This window comes from Mycteria americana, chromosome 9, assembly GCF_035582795.1.
Source record: "Mycteria americana isolate JAX WOST 10 ecotype Jacksonville Zoo and Gardens chromosome 9, USCA_MyAme_1.0, whole genome shotgun sequence".
NCBI lineage: Eukaryota > Metazoa > Chordata > Aves > Ciconiiformes > Ciconiidae > Mycteria > Mycteria americana.
In genome coordinates, this window is record NC_134373.1 from 21,540,875 (window position 1) to 21,559,311 (window position 18,437).

The 18,437-nt window shown below is 37.0% G+C and overlaps 1 protein-coding gene across 1 annotated transcript in view; it reads right to left on the reverse strand.

Annotated features, from left to right (window-relative positions):
• MYO3B (myosin IIIB) overlaps positions 1-18,437 on the reverse strand; it is a 183,991-nt gene that overhangs the window by 82,375 nt on the left and 83,179 nt on the right. Inside the window, exons 16-22 of the mRNA XM_075511231.1 lie at positions 18,313-18,427; positions 17,791-17,917; positions 17,443-17,653; positions 16,359-16,506; positions 15,962-16,115; positions 13,927-14,015; positions 12,282-12,411 (exon numbers count right to left, since the gene is read on the reverse strand). Of these exons, the coding sequence (XP_075367346.1) occupies positions 12,282-12,411; positions 13,927-14,015; positions 15,962-16,115; positions 16,359-16,506; positions 17,443-17,653; positions 17,791-17,917; positions 18,313-18,427 (974 nt within the window). The remainder of the gene's footprint in view (positions 1-12,281; positions 12,412-13,926; positions 14,016-15,961; positions 16,116-16,358; positions 16,507-17,442; positions 17,654-17,790; positions 17,918-18,312; positions 18,428-18,437) is intronic.

Here is an 18,437-nt window from a genome sequence, read left to right on the forward strand (position 1 = left end):
AATGTTCACCACATTCACTGCTGGCAGGTTTCTAGGGTTCATAATTAATATCCCTGAGCTCTCCCTTAGTTCCTCACGCAAAACTAAAACTAAAATTAACATTTCTGATCTGGCAAACCAAGCAAATAAATAAACCTTTTTATTCATAAAAAATCTTTAATAACCTCATAAACCAAAAAAACCCCAAAAGTGGTCAGTTCCTACTTAAAAAAAGAAAAGCTTTAGATATCGTGATTTTGTTCATTAGTTCCTTCCTTGTAGGAATGGATTCTTATCAGTGCTTATTCCATGTGTCAAGTGAATTCCTATGTAATTACTAACTACTGAATTGTAGCATCAGATGAAATCCATAGAAAAAAATATTAGGATTTTCTTTTCCAGATCAAACACAAAATGATGCCTCAATAAAAGTTTGTGAATTAGTCATCTCAAGTAGTTCATGTTCAGGAAAATAACTACCTATCTTTAACATGTCTAAGCCATTAAAACTAATAAACAGAACAAATGTGGTTTGAAAATTAGTCTATATAATAAGAAATGTTTCACCCAGAGTCAGCATGGTGTTTATAGTGAGTAAACATTTGGTACCTGTCCCTGCATTCCATTTTCATTTACAAGGTCATTTATTTACACACCAAAAATAATTAAATGTTATTCCACTTCGTGAAGAACATCAATATTTGAAGAACAAACGTTTTTAGATAATAACATAGCCAGTTAAAACTGCCATGGGTTCCTTGAAAGGTTAAACCGGTTAAAGGTTAAAAGACTGCACTGTGCCTTTCAGAAGTTTAGCTTCACACCTCTTATATGGTCAACACTTTAGAGAAAATAAGTGACATCCATGTAGAAAATAAGTGACATCCATGTAGACTGAAATAAAATACTACCTGTATTAAATCCAACTCCATAAAATGGACCATTTAAGTGATTTAAAACCCCCTCAAAATTTTCTTAGTTTTTTTTTGAAAAGGCATTCATGGGGGGGGGGGTGGAATTAATGGTTAAAATTAGGATTTATCTTTTAAACATGTACATATTTATTCACATGCATTTCCTTTTCAGTTCAACAGGACTGCTCATCTGAAAAATTAAGGCTCCTACCTATGTGCCTGCCGGATGAGAGACTAAGGTCTCTGGGATTCATTTGTGTCAGTGGGGGAGTCAGTCAGGCCCAATGTTTGTCTTTTTTCCCCTCTGTTCAATAAAGTTAGGAATGTCATTAATGCTTTGAGAAGTTTCAGTCATTAAAGTTTGTGAAATGCCCTGAGAGTTTCCAACAGAAAGAGAAGTAGCAGCACAAAAATCTATGCGCTCACTGGCTAAGATCACTGTGCCAATGCTCAGCAAAACTCCTTTTGTCTTGAAGCTGTACAAGAGATCTCACATCTCTGCAAACATATTCCTCACTGATGCCTCATTTCAGCTAGGTGAGAAAGACCATACTGTCAAAGCACCATACCTCTTCTACTATGCAAAGCCAAGCAGGGTAAGTTTTGAAAGTATTTCAAGTATTTACACAGCACAGAAAGAAGAAATGGGCTTTCTTTTTTCAGGTTGGACTTTGGAAGTGCTCTCTAGATTTCAGAAAGGACTAGTCAGCACTCCTGGCTTCTCACTTACATCTCTGGCGCTTACTCACTGTGTGATCTGGCTGAATTAATGATTTGTCCAGCCGTTGACTTTCCATACTAATTAGGAAAAGTATACTCTCTGGCTGGATGTTCTGATGTTGCTTACGGTTTGTCAGTGCTTCATTATTCTTAGGTGATGGGTTCTATAAGTAGTATCAAGCAAATATTAGTAATATTGGCACTGTATTTATAACCTCATTTTGGTTATGTGTGCAATAGATCACTCCTCCCAAAGCAAGAGCATGCCAGGCAAGAATTACATTAAGCTTTGATACAACGTTTAGTTTGTGAAGTGCAAATGACTTAGAGAAAGAGCCTAATGACAATGTCACCTTACTGTACAAGCTGTACCAGGGATATTACCATTATATAGAGGGCACAGTATTCTTTCCTTATCCTCATATATTTATTAATTTCTTTCATGCTTCTGGTTCAGATAAAGAGGGGTTACTTGAAACACCATGTAGATACAGTATAATATGGTCAGAAATGCTACAATGCATTCATATTTCATTGACACTACTTCTAATCACAGCTAAGCACTTGCACTCCAGAAGAGGTACAGAGTCAGACAATGTCTTTGACATACACAGATTCTTCTCTGTCTTTCCTTTCAGTACATTTTATCTAGCCTAAGGAAGTCGAGTGCTTATCTCCATAATGCATTTTCATCTTCTGCTACTGTAAGACTAAGCTTTTCTCAGCTCAACTACAAATGAATACATGTACTTTTTTTATTGGGTACTAATTTGAATCTGGTCACTGACTATCAAACTCTATTCTTTTCAGTCACTGAAGTCATTTAAGCTAATCTTGTGGAATAAAAGGTAAGAATCCAATTTTCTTATATACTACACATTTTACACAAGAACATAGTTACAAAAATACTGTCTGTAGAATACAACTATCAATACAGACACACTTCTACTGCTGCTTATTCTGAAAAGAAAATCACTTTACTTCCTATTCAGAATAAGTAAATAAAAAATGAGAAATAGTATTTCCAAAATCAGATCCATATTACAAAACAGAATCTGATAACCATGAAAATTTAGCAATAGTGAGGCCCACCTGGGAATAACCTAATCATGAGTAATTGCTTCAGGAGCAAAAAGATGCACTTTTTGGCCCAGATTATTTGAAATGAAAAATCCATGCCATAGTGAACTGAAAAATTCTGATCCTGATTCTCAATTAGACTAAAGGTTTCTTTAGTCTTATTAGCATGAAGTAGACACAGATCATATTTACAGATACTTAAAAGCTTTACATTGCTAGACTGGGATTGGAGAACCTGAGTGTAAATTCAGTGCTGCTATGCTTTCTACTGCATACATCGCAGACACTTCAGTGGTCACTTCCCACATTAGTAAGGCACACACTAGTAAACACACAGCATGATGTTTACAGCAACAAATAAAACTTTGCTTGTAAGCATCATCGCTGCTATGTTTAAATATTGTTTTAACACAGTAGGCTAGTAGACTTCTTGTAGAATGCCAGGGAAAAAAGACACTGACAGCAGCTGAGATTAAATGAAGGTCAAACTGCCTACTATATTCCAAGATAGGTAAATGTATGATCTCAGCAAGAAAGGTCTTAACTTTTACCCTTACCTAGTAACAAAGAACAGATTATGGTATATAATTAGTTAGTGGTAGTGCCCAAGATATTTTTAAAACACAGCCTTGAGTATTAATGGCTATTTCAAGCAACATGCCCAATTTTCCAGCTAAATTGAATCAGACACGTAGCCATCTACTCGATAGGGAGTGTGTTCACTGAAATGCAGACATTTCCTGAAATATCACAGGCACATGTGATCATAGGATACACAAGCAAACCTTATGTGATTCTCAGAACATTGTAGTCCCACGACATGACCAAACTTAGAGACAGCAGGCAAAGCATGTATGCTATAGCCTGATCACATGATATGTGATATCATGTTCCCAGGCACAGGACAAGGGAGGGCCACATGGTTCTGGAAAAGAGGGTGGCAGACGGGGAGCAGATTGCCTGCTGGACAAACTCTTTATCTGGCCACAGCCAGGTGGGCATAGGTTGGGTACCTCTGTCCAAACACAGGACTAATGATAGGAGTGGCATGCTAAGTACAGCTGAAAGCTATCTGAAGCTGCATCTAGCCAAAAATGAAAAAAAAAAAAAAGAAAAAATTCTTTGGAAAGTTATAGTGGTTATAAAGAAGTTATAGTGTAAACAATGCTGGAGTTTTCTACTGCTTGATGGCCAGCATTTTCTTTAGTCAGGCCTGTAGTCTGACTAGCTGGAGACCTGGCTAACTGGCTGGGGACTGACAGGCTGGCCACAGCCTGATCTGGTCAGTCTCCCAGTTGCTGCATTACAGAACAAAGTGGCACAGCTTTTTATGATTTATACATTGTCAGAAGACACAGGCTGTTTCTTTCAGATATGGTCCTTAGCAACTTCTGTGCACATCTTTGGTAGTGTACCATTTGATGCTGTTGGATGTAATCAACTCAGGACAACAAACCTTGAAATCTCTGGGGAACAGCAGACAGTACAGAATGCTGCAGTTTGTGTAGTTGGCAAAGTACCTCACCATCAACACAAGGTTTTCTGTTGCCCCAGCAGATCACCCTGGTTCCTGTACCACATCTGGAACTGAGATTAGAAGAAAACTACAGAGGTGTATTTTCTGTGAAGACTTCATTGTTGAGGAATTCTCAGTTTTCAGAATTAGCCAAAACCGCCTTATTCTTATTACCTCTATTCAGGACAGACAAGAAGTTTATTTCTTCTTCCAGAGGTATGTGGAAGAATACTTCCAAAAACATGTACAGGTTGAAAATATGATTACCACACATGCTGATTCAGCTCTGGTCTCCCTCAGTGTTTCATGTAATTGACATCCTTTCTCTTCCATGTTATGTAAGATTTTTTTTTTCCCCCCAAATCATACATGCTTTATCTAGAAAAGTAAAAGTTTGATTAATAAGAACATGATAGTTATCTCAGTATTTTATCTATGCTCCGATCCCTCACCAAAATGAACCAACAGCAAGGATTCTGGTAGCTCACACCTCAGCATCTTGTCTCTGACGATCTCAGAACTGTCCTTAAACACTAATTAAGCTTCACAGTACTCAGTTTAACCTGAGGCCAAAATAATTTTCTACAAGAACACTGAATAAACAGGAAACCCAGGAGAAGTCAAGAACTGTGATTTCCAGCCCACTGTTTGTATTTCCAGAGTATGCTGCCTTTCCATGCAATGTATAGAACATTTTATGGTATATATTCCATCACTTAGGACCTGCTGCTGAAGCTGCTCCATACATACACAGTCTGATCAGAATCCTACTAAAGCCAGTGAAGATTCCCAATAAATTCAGTGGTAAAAATTCAGTTATAAAGATGTCACTGAAAGCACATGGAATAAAATGGAGGAACATTTTCTCTGACCTCACTATGACTATCAGTCTTCTCAGTGGTTGAGACCCTAAGCTAGACAGGATAAAAGTGGTGTCAAAACCAGGTTTTGACACTTCAAGAGAAGAGCTGTCTTTTAAAAGTCTTAATTTAGGATGAAACATGGTGACAGAACTTTATGAAAGTCCCAGGCCTCCCCATTTTTGAAATCTAGGCATTAATGATGTTGACTACTAATTTAATCAAGTCTCAAAGGCTTCTCAACTGAACATTTGCTCCTCCGGATCTCAGCACTTTCATATATTATGACAGCACAAAATCAGTTATTTTTGTGGTAATACAAAATATTATTCTCATTTATATTTGTATCTCCACACTTAATGAAACAAATACTCATTCATACAAACACCCACAAATGCATTTTCTGTCTTTGACAGACACTGTGACCTGCTGTCCAGGCAGTTCAGTTATAAGCTCTCCTATGCCAAGCTGAGTCAGGTTGGAATAAGTAAGACAAAGTCAAATAATAAGAGAAAAGATAATGCTGGTTTAGTAAAGTACTGACCTTTATTCCTTCACCCTACAACAAACTGTAAAGAAAACAGATAAAAGTACAAAATCATAGCAAGACAGCACACAGAGGGTATGAAATACTCTGAAACAAATACACAAAATCCAGCACAGAGGTTTGTTTTCCACCAACTACATTAATCTCTTAGATACGTTAACCCCTAATTCAATTATTTTGAAAGAGTAGGAAATATAAGCACATTCTTTGTAAAGGACACACCAAAAACCATTATGGATATTCAAACCAGCAAGGTTATCTGAATATTCAACAAATTTATCTGCTCTACAAACTCACTAGCAAATTTAAAAATAATTGCTCTTCTAGGATTTGATCTTGAGAGCTACTGAATGCTTCCAATGATGTACCGAGCATCTTTGACACAGTTTGACCTTACAGCACATACTGGCTGTAGAAAATGCCTAGTAAACTACTCATTAAAACAACTACTGTATAAAGTTCTCTGAATATTTCTCTATTTAAATTCTGTATATGCTGCACAGTGAGATCCCACAGTCTACTAGTTAATATTAAAAACAGTAACATCTGTGTAATACATCTTTTTCTTCCTCAATATCAACACATTTTGAATTTAATTAGTATACAATGAAATGTTAAGATTAATTATTGTTACTACTGTGAGATAATGTTAATTATAGAATTGAGAAGTTAGGCTAGAAACATGAAAATTGAAAACATATCTCCTCTCTTCTGAGAGAACGGTAAAGAAAAATTATTCTCAAGATTTGTTCTACAGAGAATGGCCTATTATGAATCAAATAAGTAAGCTCATGAAGATCTGTTCTTAAACTTGCCCACTTGTACTTTTTTTAGGGTTCAATTTGCAAGCACGTGGAGGAAAAAAAAGAAAAATCTATGCCCTTTTCCCCTTTGCAGTACAACATAATATGTGAAGTCTCATATTAAAAATAGTAGACTTCTGCTTGGGCAACACCCTTTACCAAACATAAACATGATAAATCTAACTTGACCTTTCTCAACTGTTGTGCTTAGTGCCATGCACAATTCCGGAGATTCATTGACACTCTTCATTTATAGGAAGTTATTCTCAACAGTAAATAATTGTTATGTCTTATATAGAGCTTTAGCAGGACTGAGACCTTAACTTTGATCTGATAGATGGTTCTGTTTCTAGATGAGTTCCATTTTTAGTGCTATTTTAGGGCATGTTTTGGATTCTACTGATAGCAAGCCTTGTGAGTATCTGCGTACTGCATTCCTCCTATGACACAAAACCTTAGGATCTGAAGAAAAAGAAACACTGAACTGTAAAATGCTCAACTGAAAGACTAAATAAAAAGTAATCCAACACTCTACCTCTCAAACTCAGTTAAGCTACATTTAATTTAGTTTACTGATGTCCCACATCTGCAACCCAGTAAAGGTCACAATTGTTACGTTGCACAGCTGTGGTTTAAAGCCTCTCTTTGCACACAACACACTGGCAGCAAAGCAAAAACGATTAACTTTTACATGCTTTTAACATATGGACCAGTTAGAAGTAGGAAAGCCTCTGTGTTCTGAGTGAAAATATATAGCTTCCATTAACTTGACCCAAATTCTTACAAAATATAAATTCTGATTCATCTTTAAGTAGAGAGATTATAATTACAATGGCTTTGTTTCCGATTCATTTGACTTAGAGTGCCTGCAGTTATCTGAGAGGTGAAAATACTAACACAAAAGTATAATTATAAAAAGATTTTATTGTAGTATAAATCAGTAAAATTAAGATGTATTTGAGTCTTTTGCTCTATTGTGATGTGTGGAATTAGGAGAAAAAAAGCCACTAAGCCCAAATGGGAACATGCTATATTTCAGTGCATAAGTATGACACACACCAAGCCAAGAGACCTGCCACTACTTATCACTAGAGGAAGGGCTTGTACTTAATAGGAGTGCACAGTGACAAACATGACAGGTCAAATCATGATTCCACTGAAAACAATGACAAAGCATCTACGATTTCAACTGGCCAAGATTTCACTCTATGCCCAGTCGTATCTGTTCATGGACTGAAATGCAAGAAAATTCATTTGTTTCCCTCAGTTTCTGACTCTTCATGAGGAACCGCTGCTATCAAAGTTACAGGCAAATTAATATTGAGATAGTACTCTTGTCACCAAGGAGTGCTGAAAAGCAGTTCTTTAAAGAGATTTTGCAAAAGGCCCTAGTTCTTGTGTTCTTTAGTGTGCATAAAGAAAGCTTGAAACACTTTTTTCACATTCTCTCTCAGCACATGGTCTTTTAGGTTTTGGGGTTTGTTTTTTTTTTAATTTTATTTTTTTAATATGAGACATACGTTGTTTATAATTACTTTTTGTCTGAGGGCTGTAAGCAGGGCTGGAGACTCAAAGGCACAAAGAACACAGACTAAAAAAATCAATACTGAGAAGGGGAAATGACCTTTAGGCAGGCTAATTATAATTAATTTGTTTTTGAAAAAAAATCTGTTTTCCTCCTATTTTGGACAAAAAAATTCCCTTGTTAAAACATCACTATCCTAACTCTTCAGTGAAGGTTGTGAAAACTTTCATCCCAGTTCTCTTTGACAGATTACGCTCAAATATCTACACACCATGAACAAGGAGCATTTATTAGCAATGGATGATATATTGATACCATATCACTCTGAATGTCTGAGCAATATTCAATGCTACCAAAATTGTTAGACATGACATTGCTGTAGTGGTAATGGTACTCAGCTCTGTATTTATTCTACACAGCCAAGCCCAACCCCTACAGATCCTCAGAGCTAGGACAGGGAAGTTTCCCAGCATCTCTACTCTGCTACTGGGAAGGCTGGAGGATTTCCCCTTCCCTCCCTCCAGGTGGCAACTCTCCCCCCTCTCTCCAGCAAGGACCTAAGGCAGAGCAGAGCAACCCTGACAAAAGCCCTAAAGGTCTGTGAGTCAGAGAAGGGGAAAAAGTCTGCAGAGATTGTGTTTCAAGAGTAGAGAATCATGTTGTGCTGCAGCTTTTCTGAGAAGATGAAGCCCCTCTGGCACACCTCCCTGTCTCGCCAGCATGATCTGGTCAGCTGGGGAACATAAGGTAAGAGAGAGGAAAAGTGGAAGACGGAGCTGCAGTCTCAAAAAGCTCCACTGGTGCTTTGCCCAAGCAGCCGATGGTACCACCACTTAAAGGTGATGCTGCAAGAATTCTTGAATATCAGGACAGTGAGTCAAATGGTCTGACTCCTCACTGATACCACCAGTGAATGTACCAAGGCTCTCCTTAATTTTTTCCAATTAAAGCCCTCTTCTCTTACAAGGAGACTCTATTTTCTAGATCAAATGATTCCTTTCCTCTCTGATGCTCTAGCTGCAACAGTGATAAACTAAAACTAGAGACAAACAGGAATGCATTATATCTGAATGTGAACATGCATATTCAACTGGACTAGTGGCAACGTTTTTTTTTTTTTTATATGCTCTACTTCTTTCTTGTATTTGGAGTAAATTCTGTTTTAATTTCAGAATATACAGAGTTCTCAGCACAAGAAGCTGTGTCTGTAGAAAAAAGTGACAAATATGGAAGCAATTGGGAGAACTGGTAGGTTAAACCAGAATATGTTCATTCAGTTTTGAGGTTAAAGGTCCCTAGAAAGTGCAAACAGATTCCAAAACATGCTGAATGTGCCTAAGTTTCCACTGAAAGATGACAAAACATGCTGTACACACTACAAAATTAGTGCCAGAATGTTTAAGTTCTGGTGTCTCAAATCTGTAATTGTGCACTCTCTTAACCATAAATTACTATTATAAATGTATATTTAATGTTCTACTGTTAATTTCTGGCCCTTTAAACTACACAGTCTGCTACTGTGAAATGGAAGCATTTGTTAAGAGGGGATAAGTATATTTGATAAATTACAGGGATTAACACGATCTTAAATTAGTAAAAGAATTTAGTCTTTTTAATATTTATTTTCTTGCTGCTGCTCAGTTTTTGACAGCGGAAGACATGATAGTTATATAAATATACTTCAAACAGAGGATCTTCTCAGGGTGGGAAAGGCATCTTTTTGTTCTTACTGGTATTTAAGAACTACATTTTCAGTAATTGTCAAGCCTATGTTACCAGTCTCAAATTCCCTCTTGCTTCTGGGATAGCACCACCTAGTGACTATTACACATACCAGAGATTGCTGCTTGGCAAAAATCACCTACGCTGCAAATTCCAGAGCTAGTTGCAAACATATGTGAGAATGTGCTGTCACTCATCTTCAAACAAAACATCAGAGATACTGTCAGAAGGCTCATTTCAAGTCAGGGTTACCTGGAAAGATGAATATGGCTTCCATGTAAATTACTAACTTTCGCATCAGTCAGTAATCTACAAAAAGCTGGAAAAAATTGTATCAAGATTATAAACCTTAATCTCTATTTTTTCTGGTTTGCTTTAGGAATGAAGCACATGTTGAGTGGAGGGAAGAGGGCTAAGAGGCAAGGACAGAGTATGATGGGACATTTACACAGTCTCTATTCTGTTTACAAAAGCCTCTTTGTAGAAAGTTAAGAGAATAGCGTTATCTTTCTTCACTGAGCAGAGATGAAGCAGCTTTGCCAGCGATACCTTCTGTTCTCAGCCAAACCTTTCATTTATCTTGCAAGCTGCCAAAACTAAACCTGGCAACAATCTGATTTTAGAACACAGAGGCCCCAACACAGGATGTGAGTGCCAATTATATTAGACAGCTGGAAAAAATAGAGTAAAATCACAAAGACTTTTAAAAAATAAAAATGACATAAGGGTTTTAAGCTATTCTTATAACACCATGCACAGGAGCATATGCACAATAATTTTTTTTAACAGGATGTCCTGTACCAACTTGACAGAAATACAGACAACACTCAACTTGCCGTGTGCTTTTCATAGAAAGGTGAATGCTCTATAACAGGAGGCAGAAAGCACACAATTCATGTAAATAGGAAACAAGGAAGGAATGTAAGAGACAAAACAAAAAAGTGGAAATACACCAACATGGTTACTATACATTACTGCAATGAGAAGTATCTTCTTACTGAACCTTTTATGCATCTTGGGCAAAATACCCAAGTTCAGTGCTGCTGCCACTGAAAATATCTCTAAAAAGCCAGAGGAAGATGAATTTGCATGAAAGCATCAGCATTCTCATTTAAAAATAGCAATAAAATCAAAAGTGTAATATTTACAATAACTGGGACTGATAACTGGGACAAAGCACCTAATCTGTTTCATTCTGACAGTAGCTCCAAGGTATAAAAAGGCTAGTAAAAAGGCGTGTGGAGGCACATTTGACCAGATGTGAGCTTTCTTTTTTGCTTTGCTTGATCCATCCAGCATGAGTAAAAGAATCTCTTTTACCAGTTTAACATGGACTCAAATGTCAGAAGTAGACACAAAGATTCTTTGTTCCCCACTTGGGCACAAACCAATCCTACTCCATCTTAAACTATATAACCCTCCATCTAAGCTTGTCACAGCTGAAAGGAGAAGCAGATTCCTCCTTGGATCCTCACCTCTCAGGGACCTCTGAAAGCATAATTTGAAGGAGGGTAATCCAGAGCCTTTTAATTACAGGAAAAGAACAGAGACATTGTAACAGGAATATACCCTATGTAGAATATAAGCAGATATTTTGCTATCAGTTTTACATGTGCAAAGAAGGCTCCAATATACTTTTTTCTCCAGATGTTCTTTTTCTACATAGAAATCTCAAGAGAGGTTAAAGGCATCACCAGAGGCTATGACTGGGTTACTGAGGGTCCAGAAATCCCAGACAGAACTGCTGCACAGGCACATAATTGCATCTACAGCCCATGTACAATAAGCCTACACAGCACTACCTAATGCATGTACACTTATCTCTACCTAAAAATGCAACAACCTCATTTGCATATGTCATATCAGATCACAAGAATTTTGCAGTCTAATACAATCCATCGTATTTAGATTATTCCTCAGTATTACATCTTTTTCTTACACATTATGAAAAAGATACTTTAACAATGTAGAAAGTATTGAGAGATGTGTACATTTGTTGGCTTGTTTGCATGTATACTGCAAAACTATCGTTTGTACAGGTTACTGGTATTCTGACATCTATCCATGAAGTATTCAAACTTCATCTTGCTGTTTTATTCAGCTATAAATCTGTGCACTTTCATGTAAGTCAGTATCAACAAGCTTTAAATCAACTGAATTAATTAATTCTAGCAGATTAGTATGTGGTTTTTATAATTTGTAAGAAACTTTATGTATTGCATCAATGCACCTAAATAGATAGATAATAACTCCATGATTTATGAACTGTAAGACGCAGTATGCACGAATCTATCAACTGAGAACTGATCTTGGTAAAGGACTAAGAACCAAGAAACTCCAATATTCTCATCCTGCTCTGAGAATAACTTCTTGCCCTACACGTTAGATCATCTCCCTTTCTCTGGAGTGAGGGATTAATCTTGCTGCCTGGGATTTGTAGAACAATTCATGTCCACATATTTTAAAAAAATGTGATCATAACATTTTAGGTACCTAGGAAACTTTAAACAGCAGAGCTGAAAAATAATTTAAAAATTTGCTCAGAAACAATTAGAGTTTTAGAGGAGTATGTAGCTGAAGAGGCTGCAATGTTAGCAAAGCTGTGCAGAAAATACCTGTTTTTGTTAACGGGCTAGAGAACAGCTGCTGAAGAAGTTTGTTCTCTGAAGTTCGCAACACCACCACTATGTCAGCAGGAAGAGTGTCTCTGTTCTTCTCAAGGAATGCACAGGCATCGTATAATACCTAGCATGGGAAACAGAATCAGAAAAGTTGCCAAAAAGGGTTACCCAAAAACTGCTATGTTCTTTAAAATGTGAACAGTCAAGATGACCAAGCAGACCAGTTAGTTTGGCTCTGACAAGCCAATTAATTATCTGCAAAGGACTTAAAAGGGTACAGCTACAGCAGTGTCTTCAGAGTGTGAACTGGCTATAAACAGCACCTATATTCATAGCATGTCACTGCACATCAAATTGGGTTAAATGGCTTAAATCATGTTGTATTATGCTTTGTCACGTCACACTATGGAATGCATTGTGCAATATAACAGAGATGCCTCATTAAAGCTTAAGTTGACAGTTTATGTGTGAAATAAGAAATGGTTCTCTGGTGGTCATCATCTATTTGTTGTCTGCACCAAACTTGTGATCTATAACTAGACCTGTTGGAGGAACAGGAGTAAGTTGCACATCTAGGTACATTAAAATAGGCTTCTCACTGCTTCGAAAATGATAGTGGGAAAAGAAAACATTCACCTATTTCAATTATTTTAATTGTTGTTGTTAGAAATTAATGCCTGCCTATTTGTATTCATATAAGAATCAGTTAATTTTGTTTAACTTTTTTTTTTTTTAAATTGCAGTAATTTTTTCGACCTGTTTTATTATCACTAGCAATATTCCTCTCTAGCCTAATTCCACTGGAGTCCATTGGTTTACACAGAAACTGAACGTTCTCCTGCAAGAGAGAAATGGCCAGTAGTGGTTTTATGACTTGGCCATTTGGGTACAAAGAATTTACTAAACCTGTGTGAAATTTACAGTTATTCTTAACAGGCCAGAAAACTGGACAAATTTTACTAGAGCATACCATAAAATTTTGGAGTCTTACAATGAGCTAGAGATGAGACTTCATTGATGACCATATAAAACATGGCTATTTCATTTTGATTTCGTTTATAAACAAAGATTTGGACCTGAAATCACAAGCAAAGCTCATGTTATGTGAAACAACTGGACTGTTATTCCCCGTATAAAATAATATGTGAACTGCTGAGAACAAAACAAGTTAGGTGCTACAGAGTACAAGAAAACAGCTGTGCTAGCTAGCTCCAGTCTTTCCAATGCTCTCTATAGGATTTTACGTTCTATTACAGATGCTGTTTTACATTGCATTTTATCCATATACACTCACACACAGAACTACTGTGGCATTCACATGATGTTAACAATCGCATAGCCTGTTCTGGCTCCAGAGGGTTGCTCCTTTGAAATGATTGTAGTAATGGTGTTTCTGGTGCCAGATTTCTTTCAGAATAAAAGGCGGCTACTGTCTACACAATTTGTGAAAGAACACTAAGGATACGTTCTAAAATGGACTGCTGCTCATGAAAGTTTTATTGTAGATTCTAGGTTTCTGTAAACTTTATCATTTTGTCTCTTAAAATGAGAAAAAAAATCATAAAGCAGAAACTTTGGATAAAACAAATAATGACCATACCACTGTTATTTGAACTAAATAAAAATCCCATGACTTTACCTTTCCAGCATAGTGCTGAATACCAAATGACAGTTCTACTCCTTTTGGTCTCCAAAAGTATTTGCATCGTAAGTTATCTTCAAATTTATCTAGACATTGAGAAGAGACATTGATATAAGTGACTTAAAGTGACTAAGTAAAATCTTCATCCTAATTAGGGACAGTTTGCTTCTCAAGAAGCCAGAACTATTATAAACACTTATATTATCAGATTGTTCAAAAATAGCTGTGCGCCAGCTTCTCTGTGCTTTCTTCCAAGCTGCCACTTCTGAATGGAACAGCTCATTCTAAAGTAGCCCAGTAAGACTGTCTTTCAAATCTCACTGTTTGTGGATAGTTTTGAGCATGGAAAACAATCAAATAAGAGGGGCCAATGAGAAGGTGCGATGACTTCCTATATGTTGCTATGAATTTACTTATATGTATATAGAGGGTTTGGAGTGGGTTTATTTCAACTATGTACATTCAAAGCTGTGCATATATTTCGGTTGCTTAAATGCCTATTATTTGTATTTTCCCTATCTTCTTTTCCCCATTCATTTAGCTTTGTGCATCATGTTTTAAGTATATGTTAATGTCTTTAGGCTGGGAACATCTCTCATTTACCTTTGGACTTCTACAGAAAAAGACACTTCTATCTAAAACCTCTTCTAAAGAGGCTTTCTGTTTCCCGTGACTACCCCTAAAGAGCTGACAGAAAAAGAAACACCATTTTCTAAGAAAAATGTCTTTTATGTCCTGTGATATTTTGTGTGCTCTTTCGTATTTTGTAATTAAATTAGTGCTGATACAGTAAAACTTGCTATTATATTTCTTTATCTGAACAAGCAGCTAGACACCTGAGGCCAGAATCAATTGATAAAATTCCCTGTCATGTTGCGTAGGTCAGAAAATATTATCAAAATGCTTTTTCTAACATTAGAATCCATTAATATTTTGTCTTAGGGTTTTCTTTCTATTAATGTTTAATCAAGCTTGTATTTAAAGCAAAAAGACCTAAGTTTGGAATTTCAGGGGGGCAGGGGGGAGGGTGGTGGAATTAATGATTGTCTGGCACATCTGGAGAGGGCAAAATATCCCACTTTGCTGTCTCCTTGAGGGATCCTGTTGTAAGACTGATCGGCACTGGACCAAGGAAAGTGCCTCTGTGAAAGTGTAAGTTCAATATTCAGTATTAACTGATTTATAGGACCCACAGGGAGGCACACAGCTTTAGTACACAAATGAGGACTGGAATGAAACCATAGCATTTATTCTGTCTGTGACCTAAATTCAAGTTTCAACTCAGCCTAGCAGAAGTGAAAAATCTTGTACATATATCGTGCAATTTAACAGGCAGCTGTTATTTTTCTCTGACTAACAGTTTGAGTCTGCTGCACGCTCCATTGAAGGAACTGGAACCCTCTGTTTCATATCGCAGGGAAAAATGTAGCTCTAGTAAATAAAAACAAGACAACAGTTTTAAACATGCCATGCACTGCACGTTTTAAATTTGGCACCAAGATTTTTTAAAATATACGTAAAATATGCATGAAGGAAGGGAAATATTCAGCCAGATGGCACACCAGAAATAACACACACTTTCTATTTATGATGAGATAATCTGGAGTGAAGCAGTATTTTCTAATTGGATAAACATGGGCCTAGGAGCCTGGGAGATCTAAATTTTACTCTCAACACTAATGCTGCTCACAGGGTGGTCCTAGACACAAGATTCTACATGTCTCAGCCTTCCCTTCAGTAAATGGGGATAAATGCTGCTTGATGTACCTCACAGACAGGGACAAGACACACGTTATTTCCTTGTAACACTGGAAAGACAATAAGCCCTTGACATCTGATACATAAGTTTTGCAATATGAAAAGAACAGAAAACACGTAAGTAGAGAAAAATTATGAAGCACATGTACTTAAAATGTCAAATGAAATGGCACAGCATCAGCAGGACAACTAGGCTAGTAAAACTTGAGTAAAGATGTCATTCTGCCCTCTCAAAATATATTTGTTATTTCCCAGAATTTTTGTTTGCACATACCAACTAAAGTTAGGTCTGTTGCCTGAGGAAATCGACTTTCTTCATCTAGTAGAGACAGGAGACCCATGGGTTTCTGGAGAAACATATCTAGAAGTGGACGGTTGTCCTCATACTCCACTGTAGTAGCATCAATTCCTTCACTCTGATATTCCATCTACAAAATCACCAGCACAGTTTTAATATTGAACCAGTAAAAGCAACATCGTCATTAGGACATTTATGATGCACAGCAATACTCTGTAGGCCCCAACAACATTATTTACAAAACTTCAACTGAAAGATGTCATTATCTTGCATTTAAATCACATGCCCATTTTATTGCTTATAATGTACTCCTGAATATGATCTATAGTTCAGGTCGGCTGATTCAACTAGACCTCATCAGAGTTGAATTTACCTGCTCAAGTGCAAAGATATGTTGATTGAAATAAAACTGGATCTGTTCATTAGCAATATTTATGCACAGCTGTTCAAAGGAATTTTTTGCGAAGTTCTCAAATCCGAATATGTCTAGTATCCCAACGTTCATCCCATTTTCAGCATTGCTGCATGTGAAAATACAAACAAAATTCATGATGGGCAACACCAAGTTAAAATAAAAATAAACACGGTAACTAAGATTGAAACAGCTATGCAATCTGCTGAAAAAAGAGAGGAGAAAACGTGTGTTTGAACCAAAGACAACTTGTGCATTTGTTCAGCATCGTTAACATTTTTGTTTTCCACTTGCTTCCTGCAAATTTCCATGAAGAAGGCAGGAGAATCGTAAGTACGTAGTAACAGACACTTAGCAGCCATATTAAAACAAGTGGTTTCAATAGGCAGATCCCAAATAAAATCTATTGTCTGCTCCTCCAGGTAGACAAAAGGCATCAAGCTTTAATAGTATGTTTTTGCTACACTCAGTCAGAAGGGTAATTACTAAAAGTTGCTCAAAAAGACAGCTGCTCTACAGCTGCTCAAAAAGACCAAAGCAGCCAGATCAGTACCTGGCAATGAAATCATAAGGATGCACAATGTGAACATTTCTGTAATTATGAAAAATAAAAAATCATCACTTACATGTCAAGTAGCAGCACAATAATAATCCGAGATCTGTATTTATTACTAGCTTACAAAAGCAGAAGGACTGTAAGGACTGTGAATACATACTAAAGTTTTTCAGTATACTCCAATTATTTACCAGGCTTTGGTATGATTTTAATGTTCACCACATAGGAAGCATCTTTTTAAAGAATTGTACAGCATTTCAACCACCCAATTTCCATTGACTTCAGTAGCTAAATTCCACTCAGCTCTTTGAAAATGTTGGGGTTAATGTCCTGGAAACAGAATTCAGTATCACAGCATGAAAGCCATTTTGAAGCCTTAGCCAAAATAAACACAGCACCCTTTCTGCAAAATCAAAAATATACAAATGGATGAACCCATCAAAGACATATGCACAGTAAATACACGTGATTCAGTGATGTGTAACTTGCCATATATTTTTATCTGGCTGAAGCAGCGTATTAATACGATTTACAATCCAGCTGAAGAGCCGGCCGTAAAGTGCTTTAGACATGGCATCTCGCACGTCAGCTGCTTTGTCCACGGTGTTTGTTCGGATAATAGTCTCCCCTCGTGTTACAACACAGTGGGAGGTTAAGGCCTCTTGAAGTTCTTCTGACCCAATACTTAGTAGTGCTGCAGCTAGAAGACAGTGGAAAAAAGATTGTGATTATGCAGTGGAAATCACCAGCATTGCCCAACTGTTACCACGAGTTAGATATTCTCACAAATACAGTCAAATTGCATTTACAGAACTGACAGTGTTAAAATGTATTTACCATTATCTAAGGCTTCGGGGTTGGGAACCTCACTTTTATCTGTTTGGTGTTGTGAAGAAATGGCAGCAAACTCAATATTTCCAGTATTTAAGATTCCAGTCAGAATTCTGTAAACTGAGTACACTTCCTGTAAAAGATGACAAGAAGCACTTTTAAAGGAATCCAATTAGATATATAGATCATATTTAGGCCATGAAAGAAAAAGGTGGGCACTGGGATGGCTATTAAAGCTTGTAGCTTGCTCTGAGACCAAGTTCTACACATTCCAGTAAGCTCCTATTGACACAGAAAACAGTGCGATACAGAATTGTGAATGGACTTGCCTGAGTACCAACTAAGACCTCAGGCTGGTCTTGGCTTCTGAGTGTGTGGTTATGCTTTTACAGTTCACTTCTGTCATGAAAGAGATTCTGTGGCACAGGTGTGTATCCACAAAACCAAATGGCAGCCTGTGCACAGGCAGCACCTGGAGGTGGTTTTTATAAAGAAGGTCAATAATGGTTTAGCAACTGGATCTCTTACCTCGTCAGTGAATCCTATAATTCTAAAGCAATGTTGAATCGCTTCAAATTGTCTTCCATAGGAATCTTTAGTAACAATATCATGCATTACTCTTCCAGTTTCATTATCAATATATCTAAATAGAG